Genomic DNA, 13,397 nt, shown 5'->3' with positions numbered 1-13,397 from the left:
GGGTATTCATAGCCCTATATAAAAACCACTGACTTTGTGTACCAGTGAGTGGGAGGGTCAGGCTCTGCTGGTACTCACAGCTGCTGCTCGCTGGCCCTCCAGTAAAAAGTTTTGAGCTTGCGCCGTCCTCTTCTCAGCTGCCCCTCTTGGTTTGCAGCCGCATTCCTTTGAAAATGTGCTCGAGACAGTGATGAGGTCTGTGGCCTGATTCTATCAATGCATTTGGATTTTCTTTGGGTGCCAATTGGCCCTCACAAAGCCAGCGTATCTTAGCTGGAATCCAAGGAAGACGTGTTACATTCTGTACTACAAATACAGTAAACCTTTACAGATTTGAGGATTTTCTCAAAGTATGTGTTGAAAAGCACACCTGTATTTTTATGCTACCTCTATAATCCCCTAAAGTAGTAGTAATAGTTTGTGGTTAGTGTTTTCCACCAGCTAGCTGGAAGAGTCCACCGGAGGCCCTAAACGGGCAGGCCGGGCTTATTACGGGTGGTAAACTTCTCAAAGTGATGCAGAGAAAGGTTCCCCATATGTCAGTGGGAGGTCCCATGTGTTCAAGGAGGGGCGTGCCAGTGTGTTGGTGCTCGTGGAATGTTTCTCTTCGCTCGCTGCGAGGGGTTTCATGTTCAAAGGAAATTCCCCCGAAAGCCAGCGTGAAGTGTGCGAGCGAGTGTGTGTGATTGCCTGGAAATTGAAGGATTGTGCCTTTATACAAAAGGGAACCAAATGTCCCAATCAAAAGAGAGCCAACGGAATGCCAAAAATGACATTTGAGCATCTCGTGTCAGATGTGCCGTGGAATCGATCGAGTGCTTCTTTTGGCATTGGGACAAAATCACTAAACGTTAGAAGAATGGTGAGCAAAATGAAAAATTCATCCAAGAGAAATAGAGTTCTTGCTGGGGTAAAGACACTAAACAGTCCATTGAAAATGCTATGGTTGGCGAGTGCAAAGGGTAACCACAATTGTTAGCATTAGCATCAAGAACACACTCTGGAATGCTAATATTATTCTAATAGCTGTAGCATCATGATGAAAAGGATAGTTAGTTCTCAAAAAATGTACTACTACATGAATAAATAATAATGTTGCAGTCGGTAGTGCAATGCAGGATACGCGCAGTTTTTAGCTTAGCGTGAGCTTTAAGGCGCTATTATGCTGTTAGCTTAGCATAAGCTTTGAGATGTTATCGTGCTTGTTGAGCAGTCTAGTAAATATTTAATAGGAGTTTTTGTTTTGGGAATAAAGAAAGATGAAATCCCTTGAAATTGTGAGTGAATAGTCAATGAGTGCAATTTGTTAGCTTAGCATTGGAATTAACAGCAAGCTTTGAAGCGCAAATAGAATGTTAGTTAAATTTATGAAATAGACGTGTAATATTGCCATGTCAAAACATGTAAAGAGGTTATAATATAAGAACGACGTCTGGTAAAATATTATACTGTATTATATGAACTTAAATGACAGCCATTATTAAAAAATAGAACAATTTCAAGCATTATGACCGACGGACGCCATTTTTATTTTTTTAACTTTCCCAACCCATTTCTCATCCATTGCCATAAAAAAATAAAAACGTCAACAGCATTCAAACGGTTAATGGAGGAAGTATCGTAAGTTTATATCGTTAACACATCTGTAATTTATTGTTACTAGTGGAGCGCAAAGAACAACAACAAAAAGAATGTATTATATGTATAGCATAATTCCATGAACAAATGAATGAGCTCATTTGGGTACAATAAACATGACCACGATACGCCTTTATACATCCGCCATTACGCCATCTTCATCAATTCTGAACATCGTTGTCAGTCACTTTGTAATCTGGCCTCTGACTCATCTTTCCCCCCTAAAAAATCTTCCAATGCCTTCAAACTTTGTGTTTTTGTCCATCTCAGTGTGTATTTTGGTATGTGTGGTACAGATCGCGATAAGAAGCGGCCAAAACGGCCTCGGGAGTCCGCCATCGCGGACGTCTTGCGGGAGGGCGGGAGGAAATGTTTCCAGAGAGTCAGCTGTGTATATATTCAGTGGGGATCTGAAAGTGGCCGTGTACCCGTCCTCCCTCGCCTCCCTCCCACCGTCCTCCTCCGCTCGGCTCGGGGCAGATTTCTCCCACAGTTGGGAGCGCTGCCTTGTGTGGCGGCCTGTTTATACTGGAGCCTGGACTTCCTAGTGGCAGCCTGCACCTATCTAAACATCCCCCCGGCCGCTGCTCTGTGTTCCCGGCCTCACACTGCACTCCCCCCTGCCCCTTCTCTGCCCGCCTTTCCTCCCCCGCTGCAGCCTCCGCGTTCGCTCCCACACCCTTTTTCACCGCTCTTCCTTTGCCCGTTTGTCATTTGTTAACTCCATCACAGGGGGGTACATTATGGAGAGGAATATACAGTGGCGTGAAAGAGCATTTGTAACCGTCCCGATTTCGATACCGAATATTGGTGTCAGACGATACATAAAATGTGATTTCAAATTGATGTTTTTATTATACAATCACAAAGGAACCGAGAAAAAGTTCCGAAGATCCGCAGGGCTCACTGGCCTCAGTTAAGGTCAGTGTTCCTGACTCCATTACAAGAAAGACACAGGCCAAAAATGGAATCACTGGGAGGGTTCCTTGGCGAAAACGGCTGTTGTCACAAAGGCCGGTCTCAAATTTGCCAAAAAACAACTTCAAAACATTTGTTACATCCATCCATCTGTTTTCTAGAGCCGCTTATCCTCACAGAAGTCGCAGGCTAGCTGACTTTGCGCAATAGGTGGGCGACACCCTCAACTGGTTGCCAGCCAATCGCAGGGCACACGGCGACAAACGATCGTTCATGTACCCTATCACACCTAAGGACGTTTTAGTATGTCCAATACACCTGCCATGCATGTTTCCGGATTGTGGGAGGAAGCCAGAGGAAGCCACGTAGGCTCGGGGAGAACATGCAAACATGCCGAAGATGGATTTGAACTCAGATCCCTGAGCTGTGAGGCAGACGTGCTAATCACTGCACCACCGAGCTGCCTTATTTGTCACATCTGGTGAAAAAATGGCACTTCATCTGATAAAAAGAGCACGATGCCAACGGTAATACTTGGTGGTGGCAGTATGATGGTCTGGGGCTGCTTTGCTTCCTCAGGACCTGGACAACTTGCTATGATCAACAGAAAAATGAATTCCGCTGTTTACCAGAAGATCCTGAAAAATAACGCTCAGCCCTCAGTTTTTCCCCTCATACCCGAGTACTCTTGGATCAGGCAGCAGGACTATGATCCCAAACTCAGCAGCAAGTCCACCTCAAAATGGTTGAAAAACAACAAAATTAAGGTGTGGGAGTGGCCAAGTCAAAGTCTCGTTTCAAGATGCCTTAAACTGGCAGTTCATGCTAGAAAACACTTCAAGATAAAGTCGAAATAATTCTGCTAAGAAGAGAGGTCCAAAATTCCTCCACAGCGGTGTTAAAGACTCATCGGTAAATTTTCAAAAACATTTCAGTTATTGCTGCCAAAGGTGGCACAACTTGCTATTCGATAGGCTGACCCTGTAAGAGACCCTGTAAGAAGGAACTAACTCAACTGCACCGTTCATTAATTTCAAAATTTCCCCAGATGTCAGGGTGGCCACTCCCTCCACTTAACTCCGCCCCTCATGTAAGGGGATAATGAAGGTCCTCCAAATCTGCACATGCAGCATTTGATTTTTTTTTAATAGACATTTTATGTTTTATACAGAGCAGTGATTCATTTGCAAAATGCGTACTGATAAATAAATGTGTCTTCTATTGCTTTCTATTTGAATACCTTATTGGATGTGACTGAAATATGACATTTTTTCCTCTTTTTGGCCAAATGAGAAACCTCCAAAATGCCTAGCAACACAATCATCAAATCGCACACAATCAACACTGCTGCAGCTGTGAGATTTGTTTTGTATTTTTGGTCAAATTTGATAATAAATCAACATTCAACTCTGTTACACTGCCGTCATAACCCCCCCCCCCCCCCCCCCCCCCCCCCCATGTTCTTTTGTCATATTGTGATTTATTCCCTAGCAAGCAGCTCTAACAAAACAAAACAAATGTAAACAAAATGCAATCTTTAACATGTTTTATGAGGATTGCAATTTTCCGAGCTGTCATCACACGCATACCAAATGTACATTTATGGTAATTACTTTTCAGTCAGACAGAATACTGGAGTTTTCCTTGTATTTAACCATTGAGGAACCTTAACATTGGGTGGATGTTTATGATAACCCTAAATATTATTTTTTTCCCCTTCAAGACATTTTTTTTTTCTAAATTCCGAGTTCGTGAGTTTGGAAGGATTGTTTTTGTTTATGTCCCCCCTCCCATTAAAAAAAAAAAAAAAAAACTTTGGTAGGTCAGTCATTCATAACATAACCTTTTTTTTATTATTATTTTTGGATCAATGACCGTGTTTAAAAAAAAAAAACACACACACTATAACCTCTAGGGATCGTTATAAGCGTGTTTAAATAATTAATGGATTTTTCAAAGTCAGATATGAAGTTTGAATTTGTTATATGTTTTATGCTGTTCTTGTCAAAATAACTACCGCTTTTTTTTTAATGGATCATGCACAAAATCTATATTTTTTTTCAGTGGAATAAATGAGATAATTGCATCAGAGCAAGATCCCTGATTTGAAAGTTTTTTTGTGGGGAGTCACGATTGCCAAAACGCACAATATAACGTCACATCCTCCATTTCACAAGAAACTACTACTGTGAAATTTCATTTGTCATCAAATTCCGAACTTCTATACTTTACGATGATTTATTTCCGTTGCATTGTTCAGCCTGCTTTGGATTCTTTGCGTGGCCGCAAAGCAATGTCATTGATGGTTTACTGTTAAATAGAAAATCATGCACGCTGACACTGGATTGATTGAGTCCAGAGTTGTGTCAAAAAACATGTTAGCATATTGTTGCGCAAGTATTCCATGGCACAGTTCGCACTGGTGCAATGCAACCCGTTGACTGAAATTTCCCACCAAAATTCGATGTTGGCCCACAGCTCGCCATCACAAATGAGCACCTGTGATAGGTAAAAAAAAAGAAGTTTTCAACACATTCTGATGTCAACCTCAAGGGATTGCGAGCAGCGGTATGAAGTATGATGGCAATCAGTCAAATGGTTTATGGAGAAGTGTGCTTCATATTTCCTATTCAGGTCACATTTCAGTCAAAGCTGAGGAACGACTGACCTCAGCCGTCCCACGAGCCGCGCCCTGTGAGCCGTTCAAACTGCTGACAGGGATGACATCATCATGCTGATACCACTCGCAGATGCTCGTTCGCGTGTAAGACACCGCCGATTTGTTTGTGTCTTTTTGTGGCTCATTCCAGAACGATTTTGGTGACGTTTTTCAAAAAGAGTCCTATTATTCTTATTATTATTATTATTATTATAATTATTATTATTATCATAATTCGTTGTTGTTTTGTATGTTTTCAGTATTTACCTTTTTATATGTATTATAAATGAATCAAGTTCAATTCTTGTTTTTTTTTTGTTTGTTTGTTTTTTTGGCCAAGGGACTAAAGATGAAAAATAGCTGGTTATTTCTCACTTTTTTTTTTTTTTTTACCATATTTTAACAAGTGTTTTGAAAAATTGCACTGTCAAAAAACATTGGCCTGAATTTTTATCTCAGAGGTCTCACTTTAAAGTCATAATTTTGACTTTGAAGTGGCTTCTTAAAGAAAGAAAATTCTCACTTTAAAGTCAAAATTCTCACTTTAAAGTCAAAATTCTGACTATATTTTCAAGTCATAACATGTAGCATCTGTCATTGTATTCTTCTTGCCGCAACCACTGGTATAACAGTCCAATTTGGGAGAAAATCTGCTTTCTACTTTGAGTATTCATTTGTTTAACTTTAACATGTCTATTTTGTTCCTCTTCTCGATCTTCCGAAGCATTTTGTTTTCGCTTTTTACTTTCTGGCCCATTGTTACCTGATTGTGTATTATTTGACTTATCTCTGACACTAAAAAGAGAGTTGACGTTGTTTCGGGCCTAAAGACAGCAGATATTGAGCAAGCAATGAAAGATTTTGAGCGCAGAAAACGATATTGCTCGCTCAAAATCTCTCATTGCTCGCTCACCCCTCCCAAGTCCGTGTCACGCAATCTTGTTTGCTTTTTTCCGGGTGAATGTAACAAGCAATGTAATTGGAGACCAAATTGTCAATCGGTGTACTTTTGCTCGCTCTGATTGGCTGGCTTTGTGACACTTTTGTAATATGTGCCAAGCTGATGGCTGACCTGAGCGCGCAGAGAGCCAGAAGTTGAGTGAGAAAAAGAGGGATATCGTGAGCGATCAATAACAGATTTTGAGCAAGGAAAATCTTTTTCAGCGCTCAAAATCTTTCATTGCTCGCTCAAAATATTTTTCTGTGCTCAAAATCCATCGCATTTTGATTTTTAAAAAATTGATGCGTCCGATAGACGCATGTTCATTTGAAAGCCTGCATCCTTGTAAAAATCCATGTGTCTAGGACGCAGGGACGCAGGCAAACAAGAACACTTCTACTGCAACCCTGTTATGCATATAAGAAGAATAAGACAATGACTTTTTTTCTTTCTTATTTACACAAGAAAGCTTCTCCTCTTGGTCAGCGAAAAGAGCTAACTAAACACCTAGTTTCTACTCCAGGGATAATGCTAACATTGGCGCATATTTACAACCTGTTCTGTGTAGCAGAAAATCAGAAAAGTAAATTTTCAAGCCTAAATGTCCTCAAATTTTACAAATGTGTTATTATTGCGTGTGCTAGTCGTAGTAGTAATGAGATGCTTTCCAGACTAGCAGCAACAGGCTGTGTGGTACAAGCCGATGGCACAGCCTGTTCCTTGTGTTCATGTTCACAGCAGATCGTACGCATCTCTGCCTCCAGGCTAATGCTGCATTCCAGAAAACTGAGAAGTCTTAAATTCCTGATCCTGTCTAGGAAAAAAAAAAAAAACGGTCCCACTTGAGTTGGAGCCAAATTTTTTGCTGAGATGCCCCGGACAGCTCGCTTTGCCTATCACAAGGTAATTATAAACATAATCTTGATGTCACATGCACCAGCGGTTGAAAATTGTTTGTAACTTTTGGTGGGAAAAGTTTCGAATCACAGCCACCGAATGGTCAAGTGTCGGCGCAAGCTAGCGCAAACTAGCGATTGGAAATTGTGCGCGCATGAGAGTGTGAAGCGGCGCCCGGAGAAAGGCTGAAGTGAAAGCGGCGGCATGGCGGCCGCTGACAGATGAATGACTCTAATTAGAAATCCATAACATCCTGCCACATGGCCGCCCGATCCCCAGCGCGCTTCCTGCTCTGGGCCGGCCTGACGACAGCCAGCCCCGCTCGCTCCTTCCGTCACTCAAAGCCGACGCGCGTCTCCTCCGGGGCCTTATCGGCAAGAGACCCCCCCTCCAACCAACCGCCTCCTCTGTTTGGAGCCGCGCATGACATGCATGTTTGTGTGTGATCTTTTGTGTCTGCTTCACAGCTCAATTGTCTCTATGGTTTCCTCGGGGGGGGTTCTCAAACATCTTGGGTCAAGGGACCCCTTAATGGCCACATATTTTTTTGAAACTCTAAACAGCCATCATCATTCGCACTAGTTCGCGACGTTTTTCCCCAAATACTTTCAGAAAGTACCGTAATTCCCCAAACTTATGTCGAGGACGCACCCTTATTTTTAGTGAAATTCAGTTTTTTTTCTATATAATTCTGGTATTATGCTGTATTACCGTTGCAGCAAGAGTTTGACAACAACATAAAAACTATAGCAAAACAAAATAAAGTTAATCTTTTGCAAAATTCGTGTTCATATCTGTAAGTTTTATATATATATGTGTTGCGGGTGAAGTAAAGTGTGTTTCCGATTTCCCACATTGTGAGCGATCATTGAATGCCTCACCATCTTATCGTTGAATGCGCTCCAAGCAGTTGATTTTCCTTTTCCTCACGACGCAGCTCGAGTTCACTTTGCCATTAATATCCAAAGTTGCGCACCATCCATGTTCCACCAAATTTATGATTGTGTGTACATGCCAAAATACCACAATTAAAAACAGGTCCAATTGAATACCTTACCGTGTTCTCTAACCGGTGAACACTTGTCCATACCTTGGCGTTCTTACTGTAATTGAATCAGCTGGAGACATCATAACCTTTACACGATCCTTTCCATTTCGTAATATTCCTGCGTGTGATCAAGAATGGACTCGGACAGTGGTTCAGTCTGCTCGCTTCTCTTATTGAAAACAATGCCCAAATAACTTCAGCTAACAAGGCGATATTAGTTGTATCAGACCTCGTCCCATTACGGTAATTACAGTAAGTAAGACTACGACGGATATAAAAATGCACCATCATTACCCTAATATTCAAATTTGTGTTTCAAATTAAGAGCAAATTTATTGGAACATGAAGCAACCCATTTGTTAAATAGTGGGATTTTGCAAAATGTTGTCTGCTTTTATTTTGTTAACTTTTTTTTTTCCACTTTGTCGTGAGTCATGCTGGGGGTTACATTCTAGCCAAAAGCTTGAGAATTACTGCTTTACCCCACTGTCTATTTCCTTCTCCTCCCCCCAGCTATTCCTCCACCACCCCCCTACAGTGTCTGGACCGTCCCAGGGCACGAGTTGAGCAAGTCCAGAGCGCAGCGCTGGGAATCCAGATGATAACAGCAGTTGCACGCATGGCGGATTCTCAAAGTGCCAACTCGGAGGAAACGCAGCAACAGCAGCAGCGGGCCAGGAAAGGATCTGCTGCTCCCATTAAACAACACATAATGGACTTTCACGAGACATCATGAATGCTTACACAAAAGCCTAATGGCCCTGCTGCAGCGTGTCCACATCATTATGAGGTGAATAGTGCACTGAGCGACGAGGGCGCTCAATTGCAGAAGTCGTTATTTTACACGCGTTTTTGTATATATGTGTGCGGGTAAACAACAGCAAGGTTTCACAGCGGGGTTGGCTTTTAACCCTTGTGCGGTCTTCTGTGCAATCCTTTACATGAAAGTCATTTTATACCAGAAGGAAAGTATTGAAAGAAGACGCTAGCGAGCTGAAATTTCACCCAGATGAGGACGTCATGTCTAAGTTTGAAATGGCTGAACCACTGAGTTATCATACTTGTTCCATCCCTTTGCTAAAATACTGTGAGAATGATGTGGAAGAATGGGCCCCAAAAATAGTCAAAATAGACACTCAGGTGCTGAAATTTCACCCAGATGGTGATCATCTTGTCAAAGTTAGTTAGTTAGTTATCAAACTTCCAGTAGTGCGCCATACCATGGGTAATATATATGTAAGAATGACGTGGAGGAATTTGACCCCAAAATGATGAGAATAGATGCTAGGGAGCTGAAATTTCACCCAGATGATGATATCATGTCAAAGTTTGAAATGGCAGAACCACTTAGTTATCAAACATCCGGTAATGTACCATCCCTTGGCTAAAATATACGCAAGAATGACATAAAGGAATTTGACCCCAAAATGGTCAGAATAGACACGAGGGAGCTGAAATTTCATCCAGATGATGATATCATGTCAAAGTTCAAAATGGCAGGACCACTTAGTTATCAAACATCTGGTAATGTACCATCCCTTGGCTAAAATACACGCAAGAATGACATGAAGGAATTTGACCCCAAAATGGTCAGAATAGACACGAGGGAGCTGAAATTTCAACCAGATGGTGACATCATGTCAAAGTTTGACAGGACCACTCAGTCATCACGCTGCCAGGAGTGTGCCATTCCTTGGCTAAAATACTGCAAGTAGAATGTGGAAAAATGTTTCCAAAGAATGGACACAGTACTGCACAAGGGTTAAGCAACTCACAATATTGCCAAGTTCTACGGCCGCGACGGAAACAACATTTTGGAGGCCCTCGATGCGCAAAGCGCCTTTCAGAGAGCGACCGCAAGCCTTATTGTCACGGCGTGAAATGGAAGTATGCAATTCAAGATCACGCATTGTATTTCCCACACACAACAACAACAATGGTGGACGACTGCGCTGCAATTGTGGCTCGTACAATCGATAGTTTCCTTTCATTTTCAACAGTGGAGTTGCAGGCCAAGGTCACTCGGGGGGAAAATGTTGCCACTTTTTTGACCGGAGACGTAAGATAAGTCAACGTGCACTTGGTGTGTCGCAGTGTGTATTTGCGTTGCGCAACTAGCATTTCATTTGCAAGGGTGGCCATGTCATTTGTTTTTTTTATGCACTGCTGTCAAGAGATTTTGAAACAACAAATTACTCATTAAGATTTGCAATGAATTCATCTAATTATCCTCATTTTGACCCCCTCCCAAAAAAAAATCTGAAAGACTTTCAACCATTTTTTTTAATCCAGATAAATTGTGTTATTGTGGTAGATAGATGTACGACAACAAAAAGTGGCTTCAGTTGGTATTTTTTTTTTTTTAACAGATGCACTAAATGGATGCAACCTTTGAAACTACCATGAGGAATGGCAATGTTTTCTTTTATCACTTTACGAATAATTAATTAATTAATTAACACATACTATCTTTGTTGTATTGTTAGCAGTGGTGGCTGGGTGCTTTGCATTTATGTGGTAGGCTAAACTTGAGCTGTTTTTGTTTGTTTTATTTAACTCTATGATTGATGAACAGCTCCAAAATTTTGATATCCTATGAAAAGTCATATTGCTATTATAATCAACTGGATCGGTAAAAAATAAAAATAAAAAAATAAGAATCTGACAGTGTGTGAGATTTAGGTTTTTCATTAAAAATGAATGCATTAAATGATTGTAATTTTCAAAAACTTGCAAATGAATGTGTTCTTAATGACCAACATTATGATTTAAATAGAATCATAGTTATCATGAAATGATATTACATGGGGGGTGGCACTCCTCCGGAGGCGGCCATGTTTATTATAGCTACGGACAATGGGAAATGCAGCACCTGCAGCACCTCCTGCTGTCCGTAGTGAAAAATGGTCTAAATCTTACACACAGTCCCTTGAAGACAAAATCACACTCAAAAAGTTGGAAAAAACAGTTCAAAAAGTGCGTCATTTTCAAATAGGCCAAAATGGGTGATGCCGTCCCGATTAACGATGGAAAACGAGGGATTACTGTATTTTCAACGCAACCATTTTTAGAGTGGCGAAGACTGAAAAATCAGGAAAATAATAAAAGAGAAAAATGTGAGCAAGCATTATTTTTTCTTAATGGTAATTATCTTTCTAATACTACTACTTTACCGTTGTAAAATTCTCCCTTTTATTTTTTGTAATCTTCTTCCTGTACCGCATGCACCGACAGGCCAGCAGAAGGTCCGTCAAGCAGCCCGTCGAGCGAGGATCACATGGCGTGAGGTTTTCACGTTGTTTTTAGCTTCATCAAAGTGTTCAATCAACTCCCCTACCCCGTGGCTAGAAACTGCGTCTCGCGACTGGAGGGAAGGAAAAGCTCGACTAGTGAGAAACTTTCCAAAGGATGGAAGCAATCAGTGGGAAATGGTGTTGCATTTGTTGGCATTTATTGTGTCATCCGAGGGGGGAGATTAGACCAAAACCAGAGCAGGAAAACTCACAACACCTGCTTTTAATCTGATTCGTTTTTTTTGTTTTTTTTTTACCCTCCATTTGATCCTGGCAAGTGCTTTATTGCCTGGTACTCTAAGATGGTATTTCATGACTGCTTTTCAAATGAAATGCCACGACCTTGCCGCACCTGATTTTTTTTTTTTTTTTGTAATTTTGTGCAGGCGGGCTGATGTGATGCACAGCAGTCGCCTGCACCCAAGATGTGTGTCTGTGAAAGAAAAAAAAAAAAAAAAGGAATGAGTCCAAAGCGGCCTGGCCTGCGCTGGACGCGGCCGGCTCATTGTTTTCATCCCTTTTTTTTTTTTTCGTCTTTCGGGTGACCTCGCGTACACATGCTCACACTCACAAACACATGCGAGCGCCCACACACAGGCACCTTGCGGACGCCTTGCTTCACGACTCAAGTATGTCGTGCGTGCGCGAGGGGCAAAAAAACTGGGACGGGGGAGCGTCAAAAGGAAGAAGTCCGCGCCGCTGCGAGCAGCTGTGGCACTCCCAGATTTCTCCCCCCTTACCCCCTCCTTGATTGCTTTCAGCTGGTACTTGAACCTCGGGTCTTTTTGGGTTTTGGAAGGCGGCCCGGATCCCCCCGATTTCCAGCGCCCCGTCCAGCTGCATGACCCCTCTTTGACCCCGAGCCGAGGATAGGAAAATAAGAGGCGTGCCAAGCCAGAGAGCCTCTTTTATTTTGCCTGCTGGCATGCTGCCGGTGACCAGGGCTTACATAATGGGAAACATAGCGGGACCCGCGAGAAGGAAGGCAGCCCCCTGCCCCTCCGCTCCCTTTTTCCTCCCTTCTTCTCCCCGTCTTTCTTATCCTCTCGCTCTTGCTCTGTTTGTCATATATCTCCCCGGGCCCGCTCGCCCGGGAACATTTATTAACGGCAGACACAATCCTGAAGCCCAGCCACCAGCAACATCGCCGCGCACACACACACACACACACACACACACAAATAAATGCACTTCAACTCGCATGTGGTTGAGCATTTGCATACTGAAGAATCTACAGCTTATGCGTTCTGGAGGAGTTGTTTTAAAGTTATTTAGTGCAAGGCTTCTCAATTATATTTTAAAACATTTCACGCCCCCCCCCCCCACCCCTACTTGCCATGCCAACTAAATAAGATTCAAGTAAGATTATTATCTATTAAAATTGTATACCTGAAACGGTATCCTTTTTAATGTTGAAACAAGGAAAAAGCAATAAAAAAAACTTGGAAAAAAAACGACTTTTTAACAGCATTTATACAGGTTAAAGGTTTGTCTAAACCTGGGTGTCAAACATATGGCTGGCGGGCCAGTTTTGACCTGCAAATGGGTATAATCTGGCCCGCGAGATGATTTTGCAAAGTATAAAAATGAGCAGAATTTTTTTATAAAAGAAAACAGGAATGTTTTATGATTATTAGTAATGTTAATTTTTTATGATTAATAGCGATGTTGTGCTTTTACTGTTTTGGACAGTAGTAAAAAATACTAATACATTTGACGTTTTTAAAGTTTCCCAATTATATACCATGATTTTATTGGTCCGGCCCACTTGGGAATAGATTTTCTTCCACAACAAGATTTTGGTCAAATTGACCCAATATTAAGTCAGTTTTTTTTGTGAAATTGTGTTGTTTACAAGAACAACCCATAATTTGCACAACACAACTCAGAAGGTTTTGTTTTTCTTTTTTTGTTTCTTTCTTTTTTATATATAAAACTCCAAACTGATTGAAGTGGCAGTTCTTTCCAATTTTGGGGCCAAAATTGGGGCTAATTTTTTGCATA

At 41.6% G+C, this 13,397-nt stretch overlaps 1 protein-coding gene across 3 annotated transcripts in view; it reads left to right on the top strand.

The window, feature by feature from the left end:
• Nucleotides 1-13,397, top strand: part of LOC148415637 (uncharacterized) — a 68,960-nt gene that overhangs the window by 54,499 nt on the left and 1,064 nt on the right. For 2 of the 3 annotated variants that reach the window (XR_015867296.1, XR_015867295.1), the window contains 3 exons: nucleotides 5,191-5,320; nucleotides 6,920-7,058; nucleotides 8,614-11,227. Coding sequence is in view for 1 of the 3 variants with exons in the window: in XM_088428377.1 (XP_088284503.1) it covers nucleotides 5,191-5,223 (33 nt within the window). In the remaining 2 variants the exon portion in view is untranslated. Of the gene's footprint in view, nucleotides 1-5,190; nucleotides 5,321-6,919; nucleotides 7,059-8,613; nucleotides 11,228-13,397 lie in introns of those variants that run through there. The other variant, XM_088428377.1, reaches the window with a different exon arrangement.

The sequence above is a fragment of the Hippichthys cyanospilos genome, chromosome 11 (assembly GCF_059441005.1).
Source record: "Hippichthys cyanospilos isolate Australia breed blue-spotted pipefish chromosome 11, RoL_Hcya_1.0, whole genome shotgun sequence".
Lineage (NCBI taxonomy): Eukaryota > Metazoa > Chordata > Actinopteri > Syngnathiformes > Syngnathidae > Hippichthys > Hippichthys cyanospilos.
The sequence above is the reverse complement of the archived record's forward strand: the minus strand, read 5'-3'. Positions and strand labels throughout refer to the sequence as shown.